At 45.8% G+C, this 20,237-nt stretch overlaps 2 protein-coding genes and 1 pseudogene across 2 annotated transcripts; 1 reads left to right on the top strand and 2 right to left on the bottom strand.

The window, feature by feature from the left end:
- The first annotated feature begins 1,782 nt into the window (after positions 1 to 1,782).
- Positions 1,783 to 9,176, top strand: LOC136449500 (kinesin-like protein KIN-14A; annotated as a pseudogene).
- A 151-nt stretch (positions 9,177 to 9,327) lies between these two features.
- Positions 9,328 to 13,646, bottom strand: LOC136449498 (probable folate-biopterin transporter 4). The gene is made up of 7 exons (XM_066449542.1): positions 12,663 to 13,646; positions 12,037 to 12,164; positions 11,531 to 11,752; positions 10,997 to 11,449; positions 10,708 to 10,905; positions 9,937 to 10,074; positions 9,328 to 9,844 (listed from the first exon to the last, which is right to left on the bottom strand). The coding sequence occupies exons 1-7, from the start codon at positions 12,762 to 12,764 to the stop codon at positions 9,583 to 9,585; spliced, it is 1,503 nt and encodes a 500-aa protein (XP_066305639.1). The 5' UTR covers positions 12,765 to 13,646; the 3' UTR covers positions 9,328 to 9,582.
- A 136-nt stretch (positions 13,647 to 13,782) lies between these two features.
- On the bottom strand, positions 13,783 to 15,309 carry LOC136449499 (transcription factor bHLH150-like). The gene has a single exon (XM_066449543.1). The coding sequence runs from the start codon at positions 14,783 to 14,785 to the stop codon at positions 14,186 to 14,188; it is 600 nt and encodes a 199-aa protein (XP_066305640.1). The 5' UTR covers positions 14,786 to 15,309; the 3' UTR covers positions 13,783 to 14,185.
- Between the last annotated feature and the right edge of the window lie 4,928 nt (positions 15,310 to 20,237).

Raw genomic sequence — 20,237 nt, 5'->3', positions numbered from 1 at the left:
GCCCGCGACCTGCTCCTCGTCACTGTGGCAGGCACATGACGCCACCACCTCTGCTTGGCGTTGAACTCTCCTCCTAGTGTGTCATGGTGACTTTAACAGTGATGCTTGCCGGAGACGGATGCCTTGCTCGCCTCCATAAAGCTAAAATAGTCGTCTCCAAAAAGCTCTACAGTACTAGTGGACTAACATTGTCGAGTAGAATGAGTTATGCAGGGTTTTAAACATTTTTTATTGGAGTAAACAATCTAGTGGAGTTGTCACAGAGGGCACGGGATCAATTTTGTTGCATGGTAATCCCTCCACCAACAAAAGATGCAATTATGAGATTTGTACAAGTTAAAGTAGCTTAACTTTGACCAAACTTATATAGCAAATAATATTAGCATTTATATCTTCAACTAATTTTACTACAAAAATATATTCCAGAATTAATTTAATTGTACTTATCTTGTATCATAAATGCTACAAGATAACTATAGTCAAACTTCAAATCATTTTGATTTTTGAAAAGTGAGAATTGGACCACGGACAAACGGAGTACATGCCTCCATGCTCATTTCAGAATCACCGATGATTAAACTAAATCAAAATAAAACACCTGTGATTAGCCACTGACTGTAATGCTTTGACTTGGTACTAGAAGAATTCCTCCCCCAAGAAGTCAAAGATAGAGGGGATGGTCAGCTGTCTGGCTACCTGGCTTTGCCACACCTATAGATGTCCATCGGGCCAGCACGGGCCCGTGCCAGGCATGGCCCGATGGGGGTCGGGCCGGCACGGCACATCGTGCCACCTGGGCCGTGCCCAAACAGGCCCCGTGCCTAACCAGCGGCCTAGGCACGGCCTGCTGGGCTGGTTTTCAGGCCGGGCTAGCCTAGGAAGCATGACCTGTGGAGCAAGACGGGCCAGCTTGAAGCCCGCGTTGCAGTGGAGCCGTGGGGGAGCGCCGTCGCTAGCCGCGCAGAGGAGCCGAGGGTTGAGGCCACGTGAGGTAGGGAGGGAAGAGGAGGCGGCGACGCGAGTTGGGGGAGATGGCGACGACACGAGTCGATGTGGAGGTGGCAGCCACTCGGCAGCAGCTGCATCAGATTTGTGACGTGGAGGGGGGGAAGAAATATCCCAGATGCGGGGGTGAGGCCACTGGCGGCGCACTGGTCGGAGAGGAGAGGAGCGCAAGACGGGGTGAGCCGGCGTTGCGGAGGGCTGAGTGAAGGAAGAAGAGGAGCGCGAGATGGGGCGACCGAGTTTGTGTGGCGCAGCGGGGAAGGAGGAGTGGACTCGCGAGTCACGGTGAGGAATGGGATATCCGTATCGTGGCTGAGGTAGTCAATGACTCAATGAGCAGCCTACGGTTAGAGATAAGATGTTGGCCTATGGTGAGTTGTTGGGCCGTAGATGAGTTAGCTTGCTACCGGGCCTGCTGTTGTAGGCCGAGCCGTGTCGGGCTGACACGTTGTGCTTGGGGTAAGACATAGGCACGACTTGCTACTCCGGGCCATGCTAGCCCGGGCCCGCACGCCACCGGGCTGGGCCGTGCTCGGGCCGAGCAAAAAATACGGGCTTCATGCCGGGCCGTCGTGCTACGGGCTGCATGGACATCTATAGCCACACCTGGGGCACAGGCAGACAGCAGTCACTGACCAACGGACCCAACGCCTCGTGGGCCCCAGCGGTAAAAGGAAACCACGTACTTGCCGTCCAATCCGACAGGTGTGCGTTGAGAGCTGCGGTGCGGCCGGCGCGTGTCGAGATCTCGGACAGATTCGGTTCTCGGGGCAACGGCCGCCGCGTCGGGTTGGGCCCCACCAACCGCACCCATTTCGAATTCAAACCACCTCTTCCTCCCCTCCAGGCTCCAGCCCTCTCCTTTCTCCCCCTCCTCGTCTCCTTCCCATCGAAGCTTGTACGCCCTCGCCGAAGGCCCCGGCCCCCGGGGAGCGCGAGGCGCAGCCATGGCGGAGCCGCGCAGGGTGTCGTTCCGCGACTGCCGCCTCGCGTCGCGGAAGGCGGAGGAAGCCGGTACTGACCTCACGCATCTCTCGTCCCTTGCTCTCTCGGCCTTCGATCGGTTTATCCCGCTCGCGTGCTTAGATCTCGAGGGGTTTCTCGGTTTCGACCGTTGCCTTGTTTTTGTTCGGGGTTTAGGTGGGGTTTCCCTCCGCGGTCCTCGGTCTTCTGCGGCAACTTGGGTGCGGTATTCGCCGATAATAGAGTCGCTTCACATCTTGATCATCTGGAAGGCGTTCTTCAATCTTATGATGACTTGAAAGATGGCCTGATGTGTCGGTGGTAGGATACCTGATTTTCTCCCCCCCCCCCCCCCCCCCCCCCTGTTTTGTTGGTTAAACGAGGCTTTTGAGATGTATGTAACCCATTCCTGGGGAGGCGGGGGACATACAGTTTCTAGCTTGATCGTGAGTTCGTGACTGCAACTCTGCTTCTATAAGAAACGAAGCGAGTTGTGAGCGATTCTTCGATTCCAGGGCAGTGTTGCCCTCTCTCTATTAGCGTTTGCTTTGAGGAATGAGTTAATCCATCATCGTCTGCCTCCTTACCTTTTTTGGAATGGAATAGGTGATCCATCGTCACTTCCAGCAAACTTGAGAAATGGACTTATGATGCAGCACTTCATCTAGAATTGAGTGATTGCTTGAACCAAGCACCCTATATATTTATGCAGCAATATGGTTTTGATACTAGTCTAGTTTCATGGCTTTACTAAGTTCAATCTGTGTACGCTATGCTACAAATGAATTGAAGTTTCTTCAATGGAACACACAGTTTCAAGTTTTGCCCCTATAATATTCTTTTTGCTTACTCTTCTTTCTTACTCTTTGCAAGCATTGAGGCGGCATCAGGCTGCTGCCTGGCTCCAAGCAATGGTGGGCTCCTTCAGCCTGGCCCCTTATCCGTCGGAGCAGGAATTTGTTGCTTCTCTAAGGAATGGCATTGTCCTATGCAAGACAATCAACAAGTTACAGCCCGGTGCTGTGGCCAAGACAATCAACAAGTTATAGCCAGCCGTTGACGGCTTTTCAGTATTTCGAGAACATCCGCAACTTCTTAGTTGCTGTGAACAAACTGAAGCTGCCGAGTTTTGAGGCATCTGATTTAGATTAGGTTAGCAACATTTGCTCATGAAACTAATGTTGACAGCACGATGCTTACTCACTGTAATACGGCTGCTTCTGCAGGACAATCTTGATGCTGGGACGGTGGGCAAGATTGTGGACTGTGTAATTTCATTGAAGTCTTACCATGAATGGAAGCAAGCCGGCGGAGCCAATGGGCCTATCAAGTACATGAAATCACCGCTTGCAGTGCGTTCTTCGCAGATTCAATCCCAAAATGTTGCTTTGGGATCTTCTCCTTCCCAAAAGCGTCTAGACTTGACAGAGGCTGATGCTGACACACAGCCATTTCAAAATGTAGATCCTATAATGAAAGGTTTGTGCCACATTTCTCCTGGCTTGCTCGACACACTTTATGCCTAAATATTTTCTGATTGAAGTCATTCCTGCTACCCGTATTAATGCTACTTTTACTAGAATTGCAATTTATGATGTTGCTATCCTGTATAATTAGTATAATCTGCACACTTGATTAATTTTGCAGATTGTGCATTTGCAGAGGCAGTGGAGAAACTTCAGAAAGTTATAGTAGATTCTATGTTGAGTTATAAGGAAAATTTTGACCAAGACATTCTGAAAAAGGTGATTCTGAATATAATAAGTTATTCCATGTTGTTTTAATATACTGTACTGTCCATGTCAGGTGCCAGACTGACAAGGATTGATTTTATTTTCAGGATCCAACAAAGCTTATTGGTGCTGTTTTAGCAAACCAGCTGGGAAAAGAACAGGTAAATTAAAATATTTCCTTTTCTCTTGTGTGAGTGATTTCATCAATTGGATCTGTACAAAATGCCTAGCATGCTGTGTGTAAGGCTATTTACATCACAAAATAATCCCTGTTATGCTTTTCAAACATCTTCAGCTTTTATCTCCAGAAAAGCTTATGGCGGAGAATGAGCCAACTCATTGTATTGAGGTACAGTTTTGCATTCAGCTTTAGTGGGGGAAATGCATATATTTTTTAAATCAATTAGAAGAAGTTAGAAGAATTGGCTTTGCTTTGTGCTCTTTACCAATGATGATGCAAATCTCTTAACACCCATAAGGGTTTTCTTTGTTAATTAAAGTACAGAGCTGGAGGTTGTTTTTATTTCGTAAAATTTTGCACAGACAAATAGTAAGAAATTTGCTGTAGCAGGATTCTGCACTTAGAGCTGCTGTCTTCTCAGTCCACAGCAAGGTTTCATTTTTATCAATTACTGATACTGGATTCTTACTAGCATAGTTGATGTCCAAGACACAGAATAAATATTTTTCTCAAGGAATACAGGAACATAACGAACTCTTATTATGTATACACATGTTATTAGGGTGGAGTAAAATAATTATCATTCTTCCGTGATTCTAAATTTTTCCTAGCACTTGTCCTGATGAAGTACCATTTTTCCATGTAGCATTCAACCTCACAGATTGAGAACAAACAGTTGCTGTTGCAAGCACATGAAACTGAACTTTTGGTGAGAATTCATAGTGCATTTTTGTATCATATCCAAATTTTATTTGTGGTGTTAAAAATTTTATGCTTCTTATGGTTGGCACTTGGTAACTTTTGCAGGACCTCAAGAAAATGTTTCAAGATGTTAAAGTCAACTTCAGATCTTTGCAGACCCAATTTCTAGATGACATGGCCAAATTAGGTACACTGTTTGCACTAAACATAACATTCTCTCAGCACTATGTGGGTTTAACTCTGCAACTTTATATTTACAGGTGAAAATATCCAAATATCTTTCCAAAGCTGCCCTTGGTTATAACCAAGCTGTAAGAGAAAACAGAAACTTGTATAACATGCTTCAAGAACTGCGAGGTATCACATGATCTAATTCACTGTTTTTTGTTGTTATTTAAGTCATTGTTCGAGAGATTTCTGAAAGCTTATTTGTAGGAAATATCCGAGTCTTCTGTTGGATAAGGCCACTTCTTAATTCAGAGTCGGCACTCCTCAGGTCCTGGGTTCGACTCCCCGTGGGAGCGGATTTCAGGCTGAGGTTAAAAAAAATCCCCTCGCCCGTCCCATGTGCCAAAGCACAGTGGAAGGCCCCGGCCCGGTTCTCACAGGGTGACGGCACCTCCTGCGTCAGGATGGGGGCGGGGGTTCGGGGGTTTTCTTGATGAGAAGATCCTTCTTCTTAACGGAAAACCCGGGGGCCGTCATAACCCCCCGCAGGTCGAGCTTAATTCAGAGTCTATTTCTTCAATCGAACATGTTGGAAGCGATGGCTCAGTGATGGTCTGTGATCCAGTTAAACCACAAAGTGCACGTAAAATCTTCCAGTTCAACAAAGTTTTTGGGCCAACAACTACTCAAGGTAAATCAATTGTAGTTCAATACATCTTTCTTTAGTTTTACATCATCACTCTCAACTTTGTGCAGATGAGGTGTATAAGGAGACACAACCTTTGGTTAGATCTGTCATGGATGGATATAACGTATGCATATTTGCTTACGGGCAGACAGGTTCCGGCAAAATCCATACAATGGTATGAGGCAAACCATGTTTTATACAGTAATTTCTTAGTTTTCTAGGAATATATTTTGGTCACATCTAATGGATCTTCTATCTCTGTATTTTGGTGATTAGTGTGGTCCATCTGGTGGGCTGTCCAAGGATTTTGGAATTAATTACATGGCCTTGAATGATCTCTTCAACATATCAACTTCTAGAGAGGATGTCAAGTATGATATACGGGTGCAGATGGTTGAAATATACAATGAACAAGTCCGTGATCTTCTAAATGAGGACAGATCAAGCACAAAATATCCTTTCACACCTTACATATTATTCTTGTTACTTTTGTCAAAGTATGATTCTTTTTGTTTTTGTGTTAGTTCCTGACATTGAGTTCACATTAGATATAAGGGCTTCCTTGAACAATGATCTATTGAACCTTCCAGATGCAAAGATCTGCCCAGTGAAGTCCCCTTCTGATGTTATCAATTTGATGCAATTGGGTGAAAAGCACCGAGCTTCCGGATCAACAGCAATAAACCATAGAAGCAGTCGTTCCCACAGGTTTGCACAACTGCACTAACATTGTCTTGAGGCTACTTTCTAGTGATGTTTGTTTTCTGTTATTCTTTTATTACTTGCTGCAATTGACTTCCGATGCTTTCTTGCAGTATCTTAACTGTCCATGTAAATGGAAAGGGCATTGCTGGCAATGTGAGCCGTAGCAGTTTGCACTTGGTGGATCTTGCAGGAAGCGAAAAGGTTGATAGGTCAGAAGCCACAGGAGACAGATTGAAGGAGGCTCAGCATATTAACAAGTCACTCTCCTGCCTTGGAGATGTCATCAACGCATTAGCTCAGAAGAACTCTCACATTCCTTACAGAAATAGTAAACTCACCCAACTACTACAGAGTTCATTAGGTATATATCTGGCTGCACATTATAAAATGATCTTGCAATTTTGTGCACATTAATCAACAACTTATTGGGTGGTCCAATGGTTCTACATCTCTGACCCATCTTTTTAGCATCATAATTTAACTTCATGGCTTCATCATGCCTGAATTTGGCTGATGCCTGTTGACTGTTGTTTTCTGTTTGAGTAAAATTAAGCTTCCTAGGGCCACTTTTTCTTCAAATTCAAGCTATATATGCAATTCTAACTTCTCTATACATTTCGCAATATCAATGACAGGGGGGAATGCAAAAACGCTAATGTTCGCCCACATAAGTCCGGAAGCAGAATCTTGTGCAGAAACCCTTAGTACACTGGAATTTGCTCAGAGGGTTTCTACTGTAGAACTTGGAACTGCACACGCAAACAAAGAAAGCAGTGAAATAACAGAGCTTAAAGAACAGGTAACTTTCTGATCCGCTACAATCCAGTGGTCAACGATGTAATATGATTATCTTTTTGTCCTGCTGCACTGAGCTAAAATTTTGTTTCTTTGGTCACTATATTTTTGGGTGAAATATCTGATAGAACATTTTTTCCTCAAAACAACATGTGTTTATCTCTGTAACTAATGTTGATTGAATCCTTGCTGTTTCATGATCTTATATTTGACTTTATGTATGACATTTTGTTCCACATGCCGAAAAGTCTGAAAAGTTAGCCTTTCTTCAGGTAGACACTCTGAAAAAGGCATTAGCAAGCAAAGAACTGGAAAAATCATCTCTTAAACTGAAGGAAAATGCAACCACAAGTGAGAGAACAAAGCAAGTACTGGATCGTACCCCCCCCTAGGCCACGGAGATTAAGCCTAGAGAATGCTAGTTCTGATAAAGCCAGGATGCCAGAAAGAAAGATACTGAAATCGCCTCGTTCAGCTATGGGTATAACCCATGACAAGGAATGCAACACTGATGGCTTCCTTCACACCAACCACCACGAATCACTAATACAGGCGCATCTTGCTCTTAGTGTATTTCATATCATTCAATGCTGTGGCAGCTGACATTTTTTTCCTTGCCCATTATGGAAGATGCCAGCGACAAGCGCTGAAGATCTTGTTAGAGAGGAGGAGAAGATAATTTGTACAGTTGATACAATGGAATTTTGTCAGCTACCCCCTGAAGCTTATAATCTACTTAAGCAATCAGGATTAAATACTCTAGAGGCAGCACCATGTAGGTCAAGGAACCTGTGCACTGAAGCAAGTTGCGGTGATGCTCCTTCTTCCACCGCCAAATTGGAGAAAATAATGACAGGTACTGCAGTGAAGAAAGGATCTCATCTAAGGAAGTCAATTCAAAGCAGCATAGGGAGATTGATTCATGGCACTGAAAGAAGGTATGCCCTAGGATACATGTTTTTTCTTGTGACACGTATCACTGATGATAACAGCCTTCCTGTTTCTGCAACTTAGCAGGAATGCACAACATTCAGCACAAGGGACTCCAACTAAAATCACAGCCAACGTGTGCCATAATATTGCCTCCCCAGTTACAGCTGATATTAGGTTAAGGAGAAGACAATCACTGACAGGTATCCCACCACCGCCGTCAACTATGTCACGCAGATCTTCTCTTGGAGGGAAGTCGGATACAAGTAAGTTTTCAGATCCAGTGAACTCCATTTGCTCTTAATATGTTTACATTGATCCTTGAAATCATAACAATGTAGGTTGCTCTAGCATAGTGATTAAATCAGTTATATGGTTAGGGTTTTTGTGTCTGGACGAGTTAACTGAAGTGTAACCATTGCCTTGTGATTTGATGGAAGGTATAAGAAATAGTCAAACCACCAGTGCATGTGCTGCCAGCAAGTACAAGCCACTGCCATTCTCCTGGATCCCATGGCCTGAACAAGGTCAATGCCCATTCTTACTTAGCTGATCACCCTTTACCTGCTTGCTAATTAGTTTAACCTTGGATAGAGAATCATTATCAGGGGGGATTCTTTTTAATGCCCCATGCTAATCCCCGGTTGACGCTCTGGAGTGGATTTATTTGTTTTTAATAGCACTAGGGATGTTTACTGGTAAAACAAATTGCTGATGATGAATATAAACCAGATTTATTTTACTTCAGATTATGATGTACTCTGTTGTTATGGAACAAAGGATGATTTGTCTGATCCTCCCATTTTGTTGTACTGAAAGTGCATTTGCTTCATTGTCAGGTTCAAACGACAAAAGAGGTGCAAAAACACTACCTCCAGTGAACTCGGCAGCAAAGGCTAAAAGATGGCTTTGAATCTGAAGCAAGACTGTCAGAAAATTTTGACTCCAAGCAGAGCTCGAGGCAGACACCTAATTTCGGTCCTATTCGCTTCTCTTATAATCCGTACTTTTCAGCTTGTTTTTTTCAGCCGGAACAGTGTTTTTCTCTTACAACAAATCAGTCGGAACAGTGTTTCGGCTTGTTTTTTCAGCGAAGCGAACGAGACCTTCATGTCATCAGTTAACTATAGTTTTAGGCTTTGGGTGGTGGTGGTTACGTTCTTTGCAACAGCTGAAACATTAGTTGTACAAGGGAAGGGTGCATTTCTGTTGTATTCTGAATTTCTATCATGTAGCAGCTCACTTGTTCGATACATTGGTTCTTCGTTCAACTTAACTGAACCGAGCACGAGCGCTTCTGAAACAGTTTTCACTGCTCCAATGGATTTAATGATCATATTCATAGCAACAAGTTTGGAGTATATATGCACAAACCACTTCGTAATACATGCACAACGCAGCTAATGAAAACCAAAGACGTCAAGTAGCATCAACATCAAGATCTTTGTCTAAAAATCTTCTTCTTCTTCTTTTTTTTTTTTTTTGCCGAAAAATCTATTGCACTCTTCTTTCCTCTCATCCTGGTACAGAGCTGTGTACTGTCAACAAAACTGTCTATCTTCCAACTATCTTTAATTTCCTCATGTATATTCCTCACTCTGGTACAGAGCTGTAAGTATATTTGTGCATGAGTCAGGAATTTGAGGTTCGGGCACAGACCATTACCTTCCAGCAGGAATAAAACAAGTATGGTCAGGCCCGCACACCTCAACCTATGATGTTAGCCCTGTGACTTCCTTTGGAATCAGAGATAGGAACCCAATCGGCAAGAGAGTACAAATCATCTGTACACCCAAACCCAGAGCAAGATTGTCAAACTGTCCTGTGGTGAGGTTCAAAGCTGATGTCAGAGCAGACCCCAGGAATGAACCTACTGTTGAACCAAGGTTGTTGATTGACATGAAGAGAGCAAACAGTGTGCCCTCGATTCCAGGTGGGCAAAGCTGTCCTGACAGGATCAGGAACGGCATCATCCTGCCAAACAGAAGCATTCTTGTGAGAAGCTTGCAAATGGTTTGATATCAAATGCCATAGAGCTACTTGGTTCACAACTAAACAAAGCATACTTGAACTGGTTGATTGCATCACCCAAAGCAGAACCCCACAGCACCATGTACTTATCAGCAATTCCATACTGAACGTGTAACCGTGACACCAAAACAATGTCCAGTAGGGTAATTACGGCAAGACCGACGTGAGCAAACCTGGAAAAATCAACAGCACATGTTAGAAGTAGCGGACATAACAGCTTTGAATAGATATTTATTTATTTTACTGTGGACAATGACTTCTAAAAGTTTAGTTGGTATCTTGGAACAAGAGTAACTAATAACAAAAACTACAAACCTTATTTGTTTACCAAAACAGCAAAGTTGGGCTAGAAGGGGCTTAATAGTACAACTAAATGTGACCAGCTGTGGCTTATAGAAGCATAGCATAATGCACATAAAGGAAAAGGATAGATGTAATCCAACACGCATTCAGTTTAATGCACACGTGCAATTTTTTTAGGGGAAATGCAGTAGGGGAGGCCCCTACTGTGCAATTTATTTTATTCTAAAAAGAAAGAGAAAGAGAGTTACAGGAAAAGAAGACAAAACCTGTACAGGTGAGACAAAACCTGTACTGTGCAAATATGTAGGAACCAGGCAGGTGCTGGACAAAGGTGTTGAAACTTAGCTCAAAAAAGAAGAGGGTGACAACTTATTCAAGTACAATAACCATATTTGTCAAGACAAATAATGTACTTCAGTAAAGCTACTTTGTCCCGTTAATTCATATGGACATGATGACAAAAGGAAAACTATCAGACACAGAAACTTCAATGGATAACTTACACAAGAATATTCCTGAGATTCTTCTGCTTAAAGTAGCGGTTGTAGGTGTAGGTGCCAAGCATTAGACAGAACCACCCAATCACACGTGCAGTCCCTAGAAAGGATGCCTCCAAATTTAGGTCCTCTGTTTGATAATAGAACATGACTGTGGAGATATTTGGAATTGTTACATTTGAAAAGAAAAACCATGCCATAGGCCTGGAAAAATAAAACAAAATTACCAGTTAGTACCTTCTATCAAAGTAGGGGTATACAACGGGCAAAATATAGGAAAAGAATCTTTGCTTACCGCAGAATGTTTGGCTGCTTAAAAGCTGTGCACAGACTGAAGAAGGCTGATCTCAGAGACAAACTTGGCAACGAATTAATTGACCCATTGTGTTTCTCATCAGGCTCAGTTCGCTTTGACAGTGATCTCCTTTTATTATTTTTACGAGTTCCCTTTCGCCTTCTAGTGCCCTCATATCTAAGTGCTTCACTAGAGCCTTTTTCAGAAAAGGCAGTGACAGAACTCTGATTGTCTACATACTTATGTTCATCATTTGCACTGTGGAATCCTTTTGGAGAATCTTCAACAAACATACAGGAAACTAGTTGCAAGAATGGGAGGGCTGAGAAAACAACATATATAGCATGTATTGGGAGATTGGATAATGCATATCCTCCCAGCAAGCTCCCGAAAATCCCACCTACAGCCATCGATGACCAAGATAATGACTGTAGATCACCAGCAAACTCCGGCCTGGAAAGAAAATTAGTAGGTTTTCACAATACTCCATAGCAGCATACCAAATAGGGACACAGGAAACATCAAGAAACCTACCCTGCTGATCGAACTGCTTCTGTAACCATTGCATCTATAACAACATCCGCCATCGCAGATCCCAGATTCTGTACTACGAGCAAGGCAGTAAGCATATTGGCTGAGCTCCTTAAAGTTTGTGAGAGTCCAAGGATAAGCCACGGAAGTAGAGAAAGGCAGCTAGAAATGATCAAATAGGGTATACGCTTCCTCTGCTTAATTGGAATGCAGTCTGACAAGATCCTGCGGAAAACAATTGGCATATAAGCAGCCAAAAGGTAGGACTTAGATTTTACTGAGAAACATGAAACAGAATGGATTCAGTCATGCATGCGTGAAGGCATTTAGCCATATAGGTTTCTTAAGTAACAAGAAAATAAGCATGCAACTCTGCAGGCAGGAAGCTAAATGTAGCATACGTGTTAACTATTTCTCACTAAAAATCATTGTTGAATCACCAGTAAGTTTCGGTACCAGCAGTAGAAGAGGAAAAGCAATAGAAGGTTGACGAGGGAACAAAACCTTACCCATATATAGGTTTAATGCTCCAAGGGAAATATGCAAGGGAGACCAGAAACTGCGATGTGGAGGGTGATAGCTTCATCACGTCTTTCATTTGGTAGGAGACAGCTGTCCAGACGAAAGATCTGAAACCCTAGAATGTCCGAAGAAACATAATTAATTTAGCAGAGTGATCTGGAAAAAAAAAATAGAGAGCAGTACGTGTGTGAGCAAGCTGGCTCATTCAGATTTGCAGAAAGGCTAGGCTCTTGGTAATGCTTGAAGATGTTGATCGACTGATGAAACGAGGATCTCGAAGGTAACTAGGCACCATAAGGAATTGATTTGATAAATCAGCAGAGCATGGCAGCATGAATGATCAAATTTTCTGGTTCCGTGCCCTATATCAGAACTTCAGAAGCTAGTAAGGCATTTTTGCCCTATACTAGAAGCTATAGTAAGGCATATTTGCGTATCTGATATGTCCATTTCTCCCAAACAGCGTCGTGTGGGGTTGCAATAAGATTGAGATCTAAACAATCAACAGGCGGACAATTACTAAACGGAATTATACCGGAAGCAGTGATCAGATCAGGTCAGAGGAATAGAATGCTAGGAACCTAGAAGAGGAAAAATGGGGAGAGAGAGAAACCTGGATGAAGTAGACGAGGCAGACGAGGCAAAGGAAGGAGGGTCCGAACGCCGCCGCCATCCGCCCCGGCCACCACACCTGACGATGCTGGGCCGCCGCCATGGCTCCTTGCTCCCTTGTGCTGCGTGGTGGGGTTAGGACACGGTATGGATCCACATCCACCGGGTACTAGGAGGGAGGTGGAGGGAGGCGAAATGAGATGCCGGAGGGGAGAGGTTTCTCCGGACGAGGGGCCGGGTGACCGGGTCTCCTTCCTTCCAGTTCCAGGAGCCCCCGACGGCCGACACGACACGACGCGGGGAGAGGGCGAGGACCGGAGGGGCGGACGGCGCGGGGGAATGCGCAGACCGCAGCACGTGCGGGGACGGGGCTGACCGCAGTAAAACTGACCGTCGTGAGATGGGCTTTTACGAGGGGGTTGGCGGGGCCTGGTTCCTAATGTTGGGCCTTTTTGTTTGGATTCCTTTTTGGGGGGCCTTTTGTTGCCAAGCCCAGTGCTAGCTGTGTTATTTTTCGAAATGAAAAAACCAGCTGTGGTACGACCCAACCAAACCATCCTTGAAGATCATCACACGTTGGAGCCATTCATGCCACTCAGGCGTTGCCTGGAGGCTAGGATGGCTGCCTGGCCGGCGGCTTTGCCTGCCAGAGCGCTAATCAAAGATGGCTTTCACCTTGTGCTCCAAAGCACTCCATGGGGAATTTTTCGTATAGGATTCAAATACAAGATGCCTCTGTTTTTCTTTAATTTCTGTCCCAAACACAAAAGGATGAAAGAGGGCACATGGCCAAAGCATTACTGATGAAACGGGCCACAGTCACAACACAACGCTAATTCTGATCGTTCATCCCTCTGGTACCAGAATCATGGCACGAAACACACAATTATCCACCAAATTGATTCTGATCGTTCATTCCGTTGCACAAGAATCATGGGACGCCACACACAATTATCCACCAAATTAATTCTGATCGTTCATTCCCTGGTACCAAAATCATGGCACGCAACGCACAATTATCCACCAAATTTTTCGTACTGACACAAGAGTATTGTACCACAGCACAGCAGAGCAGAAAGAAGACACAGGATGAGAAGGAGCAGCATTTGCTTATGCACAAGTAGCAAGCAGAAAGGGGGTTGGAGTAAGGATTAAGGAATTTACAACAAATCACGGTCTATGACCTCGCTTGATCATATCAGCAATGCTTATCAGCTATGATACAGTATTTTTCTTTCACAACAAAAACAACATCAGCCGGCTTATAAGTCACACAAGCGATCAAGCCAACTGGGCACGAGTTCATCACTCTGCCAGTCCCACCACCAATCGCTCCCGACAAGAGCAACGCACGCACCGCAAATGATTATTGTTTTTCTTCCCCTCCCCGATCCCCACCCCATCGGAATCCGGCAGGTAGGGGAGCGAGCTGGAGGCTGGAGCTGGTGATCAATCATGTCATGGGGCCAGGCGGCTAGGCCAACCAGTCAAGCAATCAATCCCACCCACCCACGTGGCCACGCCTCACCTCTCCGCGTCCGCGTCCGCGTCCGCCTCCGCCGGCGACGACAGCTGCGCGGCCGCCAGCGCGTCGGCGAGCGCGCGCATGGCGCTAACCTGCATCTGCAGCGCGGCCACGTAGTCAGCGGACTCCTCCAGCAGCGCGGGCGCGGGGAGCTTCCGGCAACCCGGGACGAGGCGGCCCAGCACGCGGAGCCGCTCCTGAACCTTGTCCTTCTCCTTGCCCTTTCCCTTGAGCAACGCCGCCGCCGCGTTGTCTCTGGCCTGCACCGGCGGCGGCTGGCGGCGGGGCCGCCGGACCTTGCCGCCCGCCTTGACGAGCACGCGGCGGCGGCTGCAGGCCGCGCCGGCCAGCAGGATGGCGCGGCTCCACCGCGTCTGGCCGCGCGCCGTCAGCGCCAGCGCCGAGTCGGCCGCCGCCTTCACGGCGCGCGGCTGGCCCCCGCCCGTGGCGCGGAGCGCGTCCAGCAGCCGCCGCCCGTACACCCCGCGCACCGCGCCGCTGCGCCACTTGCTGGCCTGACTCCGCGGCGGCGCAGCGGAGCCGCCCTTGGGCGTCCGGGACGACGACGGCGACGGTGAGGGAGACGGAGAGGAGATCATCGCCGCGCGACCTGCCAGCCTGACCCTCCTGCCGCCCGATCAAGACGGAGCAAGGGAATCGGGGAGGGAGGAGAAGGGGGCAGCAGGGGCAGGGGGAGAGGCGAGGATGGATGGAGAGCTGGTGGTAGTGCTGTTTGGTGGTGGGAGGAGGAAGGCGAAGGAGAAAGGAGAGCAAGCGGGGGGGAGTGGTTAGATTAGCAACGTGCTTTGCTTTTGGAAGGTGGTGGGTTGGAGTGGGTGCGGTGCGGTGCGGGGCTGCCGCGCTGTTGCTGATCTGATTCATCATTTCATAGACTAATCAGCCAGCGGATTATTTTTAGAGTAGTAGACGTGGAGGAGGGTTCGTTGCTTCCACTTCCACCTCTCTCTCTTATCTTCTTTTCTTTTTCTTGCTTGGCTTGGTCGGTTGTTGGCTTGTTGCTTCTCCTTCCTTGCCCTTTACATTGTAGTGCTCCTGTTGTGTTGCACTTAAAATGGTCCGGGTATGCATCATGTTTGCTGCTCCACTCATTATTAGTAGCAAGGCGGCATCACAACCTTAGTGATCCACTAGATGTCTAGATACCATGTGGAAGGCATTGTTTACTCTTCTTAGTAGTTGTTTATCTTCGGTTGGTTCTCGACAATCAATGTTGTAAATAGCCCAATATAGTTTTTCTATAGGGTTTACCGCTATGATTTTATCAATTGTTCTAGTATTGCCTCTAATGAAGCTTGCTATTTTGGCTTAGCCACATAATAGTTTTAGCACCACTAATCTTATTTGAAGAAAATATCCATTCCTTAGTCTAAAGGACTACAATCTATGCCTCTATGTTAGGTTCTTTACTTGATACTGATGCAATAAATCAACAGTCGGTCATTGAATATTGAATGGCATAGTAGTGAGTATGTTGATCGATATGGTAAATGTTAATTAATGCATCTAGAGGCATATGTTCTCTTAGAGCTCTTATATGTATTTAAGTATTTATTTAGGTTCATATAATTTTGTTTGGTTAAGTGCTTTCGTGCATAATTAATTCAGAATTTTCATGTTTTCTATACCACTAAATGAAATAGCTTCCTCTACAACTTGATATAGCTTTTTATAGATTTTGAAAAAGGTAGCAGCTAAATATCTTAGCCCGTGATTTTAAGCAGTGCAATGTGTAATTCCATCATCACATCCTTCTACTACTGATTGTATTGCTATTATATGAAAGGGGTATTGCTATTATATGAAAGGGCACACCTACCAACTAAATTAAAAAGTTTAGCCTGTTCTAATGATTAAAATCACCTGGATCACTGGATGGAAGCTGCATGTATACATGGAACTGTTTAGGTGCGTAATTGTCCTTTACTTGTGTGCAAAATAAGTGTACCTGTAGAATTTCTCTGTGTGTTTAGTGCGTTAGCAACCCATTTGTGTAACCATATAGAAACGTTTTGCCTATCAACACCTCATGATATCTAGAGCTAGATTACCTGTGAAAGGCACGAAAATGAAAGGAAGGTGTCTGGACAACACTCCATGATAGCTTTATTATAGGAAAGCTCCAAACATGTTATAAGCTATGCTGGATTAGCTAGACCTTTTTTAGCAGCTGGCAACTTATTTTAGCTGATTTTTTAATAGCTCTAAGTCAGACTTCATTAGTTTTCACCAAAATTATATAAAAACTTCAAACATTTACAACATCAAACAAAATTCATTAAATGCATCGAAAATATATTTTTGGCAGTGCATTTGTTTGATTATAAATGTAAAGATACATTTTTCTTGTAAAATGATGCATTTCAAATGCATTCCTGAAATGAAAGGAAGTGCACTTTTCTTGTAAAACGATTTATACGTTTAGGAACTATAATTTTTTTCGCGATCGGGGAATATAGCCTGTTTTCCATTAAGCAGAGTGAATTACACGACACTGCTACGAGAGAACCCTCTTAGCACATATCACAAAACCACAAATGTAGTGGTTAGTGACCTGGAATGAAGAAAAGGATAAGAAAAAGAAAAATATAGAGCGACAATCTCCACCACCCTAGACCTACCAACTGAGCCTGCAGGAAAAAGGATACAACAACGCAATGGTTGCCTATGCACTAGACCAAGTCATGGTGGCAAAGCATCCACCCAGAGAACGAGCATGCGGCAGCAACGGCGGCAATGCGTCCGCCAACAAAGACCGAGCAACCACGGCGACAAAGCATCCGCCAAGAAGAGGGCCAACACACTCTCGGCAGCAAAGCATCTACCAGAGAGGGGGCCAAAGAGCCAATGACAGCAAAGCATCCGTCAGGGATCCACAAATGGGCAAGCATCTGTCAAGGAAGAAGACACCCCTACGGCAAAGCATCTACAGAGGGGAGCGACCATGACACTCTCAACAGCAAAGCATCTACCAAAGAGGAGGCCAACGACAACAATGGCAAAGCATCCGCCAAAGGATAAAGCGATAGCAGCAAAGCATCTGCTATAACGATGACGGCAAGGTCAAGTGCAACAGGACAAACCATTGCGGTGGAACATAGGCATACACAGGCACAGCTAGAAACTCCAAGAGCCGGCTGCACGACAGGAACCACAGACGTTGACGATGACACGAGGAGCAAGCAAGTAGCCATTAGTGATTCTTCAACGACGCCTTCTAGAAGGGGTGAAGCCCAAGGCTACCACCATGGATGCCATCGCCGCTGGCCTTAGAGGCATCTAAGGTAGGGCATACGCCTAGAATCTAGCATTGTCGGTGCAGAGGTATAGGTTCAACAACGACGCCTCCAAGGAGGAATGTGGCGCTCGAGGCGTCACCGTCGTCTACCCGGCCAAAGCCGGGCTGAGCTTTTGCCTAGAACACCATGGTGGTACAGACGCAATCGCCAGCACGCACTCTGGCCATGACAACACACCACTCCGGGGGGCATGCCCGGCCATAGACACACACCTCGCCCGCCCATATGGCCCTAGGGGCGCGGAGCCAGGCCATGGCACGGATCGTCCCAAGTGGCTGAGGCCCCTGCCGACCTTGCCAGCTGCAACCATAGACCCAATCAACCACAGTCAGGTCAGCCGCGCCCCCGAGCGGCACCTCCGACCAACGAGCATTGGCCTAGGGAGCCAGTCCTACGTTGCGCACCCACTTCGGTTCTACACACTAGCGGGAGGACGGGGGCGCTCGCATAGTAGAAGGCGTCATGTCCCTCGCACTGGATGGTCATGGGACACCGACCAGTGCGGCACCGTACCGACCAGGCATCGGCGAGGGCCAGCGCGGGGCACCGACCAACACGCGCAATTGCACGACAAGCTAGGCCATGGACTTCCCTAGCCACAGGTAGCCGTTGGCCCCTACCCAAAGGGCATAGGCCGTCGATGAAAGCTCTAATTTGGTTTTGGTAAATTGATGAAACCCTAAGTGCTAACCTAGTTTATCAAAGTGATCATGAGATAGGTAGCACATTCCGAGTGGTAAAACAAATGAAGATCATGACATGATGATGGTGATGCCATGGTGATGATCAAGTGCTTGGACTTAAAAAGAAGAAAGAGAAAATAAAAAAAGCTCAAGGCAAAGGTGAAATTGATAGGAGCTTTTTGGTTTGGTGATCGAGACACTTAGAGAGTGTGATCACATTTAAGATCGATAGCCGTACTATTAAGAGGGGTGAAACTCATATCAAAATACGGTTATCAAAGTGCCACTAGATGCTCTAACTCATTGCATATGCATTTAGGATCTAGTGGAGTGCTAACACCCTTAAAAATGTTTGTGAAAATATGCTAACACACATGCACAAAGGTGATACACATTATGTTTAGCACTTGGGAGAAAGGGTTCAAAACTTCACCTGTGGAGTGTCCGACGGTGCCACCGGCGCCCTATATAGAAAAGATAGGGTTTCACAGAGTGCACTGGATGCTGGCCTCAACTAGACCGGAGCATCCGATTAGTGGTAGCAGTGAAGACACTGGCATCGGTCTTCGACCGGACACTAGGTCACTTCATGATTGGACGCTGATAGGGTGCGTCCGGTCCTACTAACGTGGCAGCGTATAGAGAAGAGGGTGACTGACCGAACGCTGGGTGAGTCCGGTCAAGAGTAACCGGATGCGTCCGATCATGAAAAATTGTCTTTAGATGCTTACTGGAAGTGACCGGACGCTGGAGTCCTGCGTTCGGTCATTATAAATCAGACACGTCCGGTCACGAATGGAACCTTACTGGAAACGACCGGACACTGAGGTCCTGCGTCCAATCACTTCGAAGCAGCGTGTCTGATTAAAACTTAAATGTATTGTTGACCATTGAGATCGGGTGATCAACGTTTGAAGCAGGTGCCACATGGCATGCATCGCGTGACTGGACGCTAGGGTCCAGCGTCCGGTCGATCTGATCGGCGCGTCCGGTCGCCCCGATTTTCAGTAGACAGAGGAGCCAATGGCTCTATTTCATGGGGGCTTCTATTTAAGTCCCATGGCCAACTCAAGCTCACTCTCTTGGCCATTTGCATTGATATAGCAACCTTGTGAGCTTAGCCAAAGCCCTCCCACTTATCTCCATCATCGATTCATCATCTTTGTGAGATTAGGAGAGAATCCAAGTGCATTGCTTGAGTGATTGCATCTAGAGGCACATGATGTTCGTGTTTCGCTGTGGGATATGCTTGTTGCTCTTGGTGGTTGCCACCACCTAGACGTCTTGGAGCAGCGGAGGAGGATTGGCATGAGTTGGTGATTGTCCGTGGCCATTTCCGGTGATTGTGAGGGGACTTGTACCTTCCTCGGTGGAGCACCGAAAGGTAACCCTAGTGGATTTCTCGTGTCATTGAGTTACCTCACTTGTGGGTAGGTTCTTATGGTGTCCAATTGTGTGGATGAGGTTCGTGCAACACCTCTTAGCCGCCAAACCACCAAGTGTTGGTCGACACAACAGGGACGTAGCGTGTTAGCAAGCATGTGAACCTCGGGAGAAAATTGGTTGTCTCTAGCCCTTTGGTATTCTCCCAGTGATTGAATACGTATTCATCTTGTGATTGGTTCACTCATCTACATGGTGGTATAATTACCTTACTTACTCATTTACATTCCCGTAAACTAGTTGTAGCAAGCTCTTTAGTGTAGCTAGAATTAAGAGCTTGCTTTATAGCTTAAGTCCATCTACTGGAGTTCTTTAGTGTAACAATTGTGAGAGCTCTTAGTGAGTAGTGACTTAGTAAATTATGTGTCTAGTGATTATAGTAACTAGAATTGTTGGATAGGTGGCTTGCAACCCTTGTAGAGCTAGAATAAGTTTGCTTTTTGCTATTTGTCATACTAATCAAATTGCTCTAGTTGATTTGTAGATTTTTAAATAGGCTATTCACCCCCCCTCTAGCCATATTAAGACCTTTCAGCTAGCCTTAGACCTAGATCTAGCGACCATCAAGAGGTAGCCGACCAACGACAGGCGCCTTAGCAGGGGTGTAG

Source organism: Miscanthus floridulus, chromosome 5, assembly GCF_019320115.1.
Source record: "Miscanthus floridulus cultivar M001 chromosome 5, ASM1932011v1, whole genome shotgun sequence".
Taxonomy (NCBI): domain Eukaryota; kingdom Viridiplantae; phylum Streptophyta; class Magnoliopsida; order Poales; family Poaceae; genus Miscanthus; species Miscanthus floridulus.
This window is presented reverse-complemented; position numbering and strand designations above follow the sequence as displayed.

Excerpts from the sequence above, each read along its gene's own strand:
- LOC136449499 (XM_066449543.1), bottom strand. The coding sequence starts at position 14,785 with ATGATCTCCTCTCCGTCTCCCTCACCGTCGCCGTCGTCGTCCCGGACG.
- LOC136449498 (XM_066449542.1), bottom strand. The coding sequence starts at position 12,764 with ATGGCGGCGGCCCAGCATCGTCAGGTGTGGTGGCCGGGGCGGATGGCG. Across the intron at positions 10,906-10,996 it reads AAGCAGCCAAACATTCTGCG|GCCTATGGCATGGTTTTTCT; the intron begins GTAAGCAAAGAT and ends TTATTTTTCCAG. Across the intron at positions 10,075-10,707 it reads AATCTCAGGAATATTCTTGT|GTTTGCTCACGTCGGTCTTG; the intron begins GTAAGTTATCCA and ends TGATTTTTCCAG.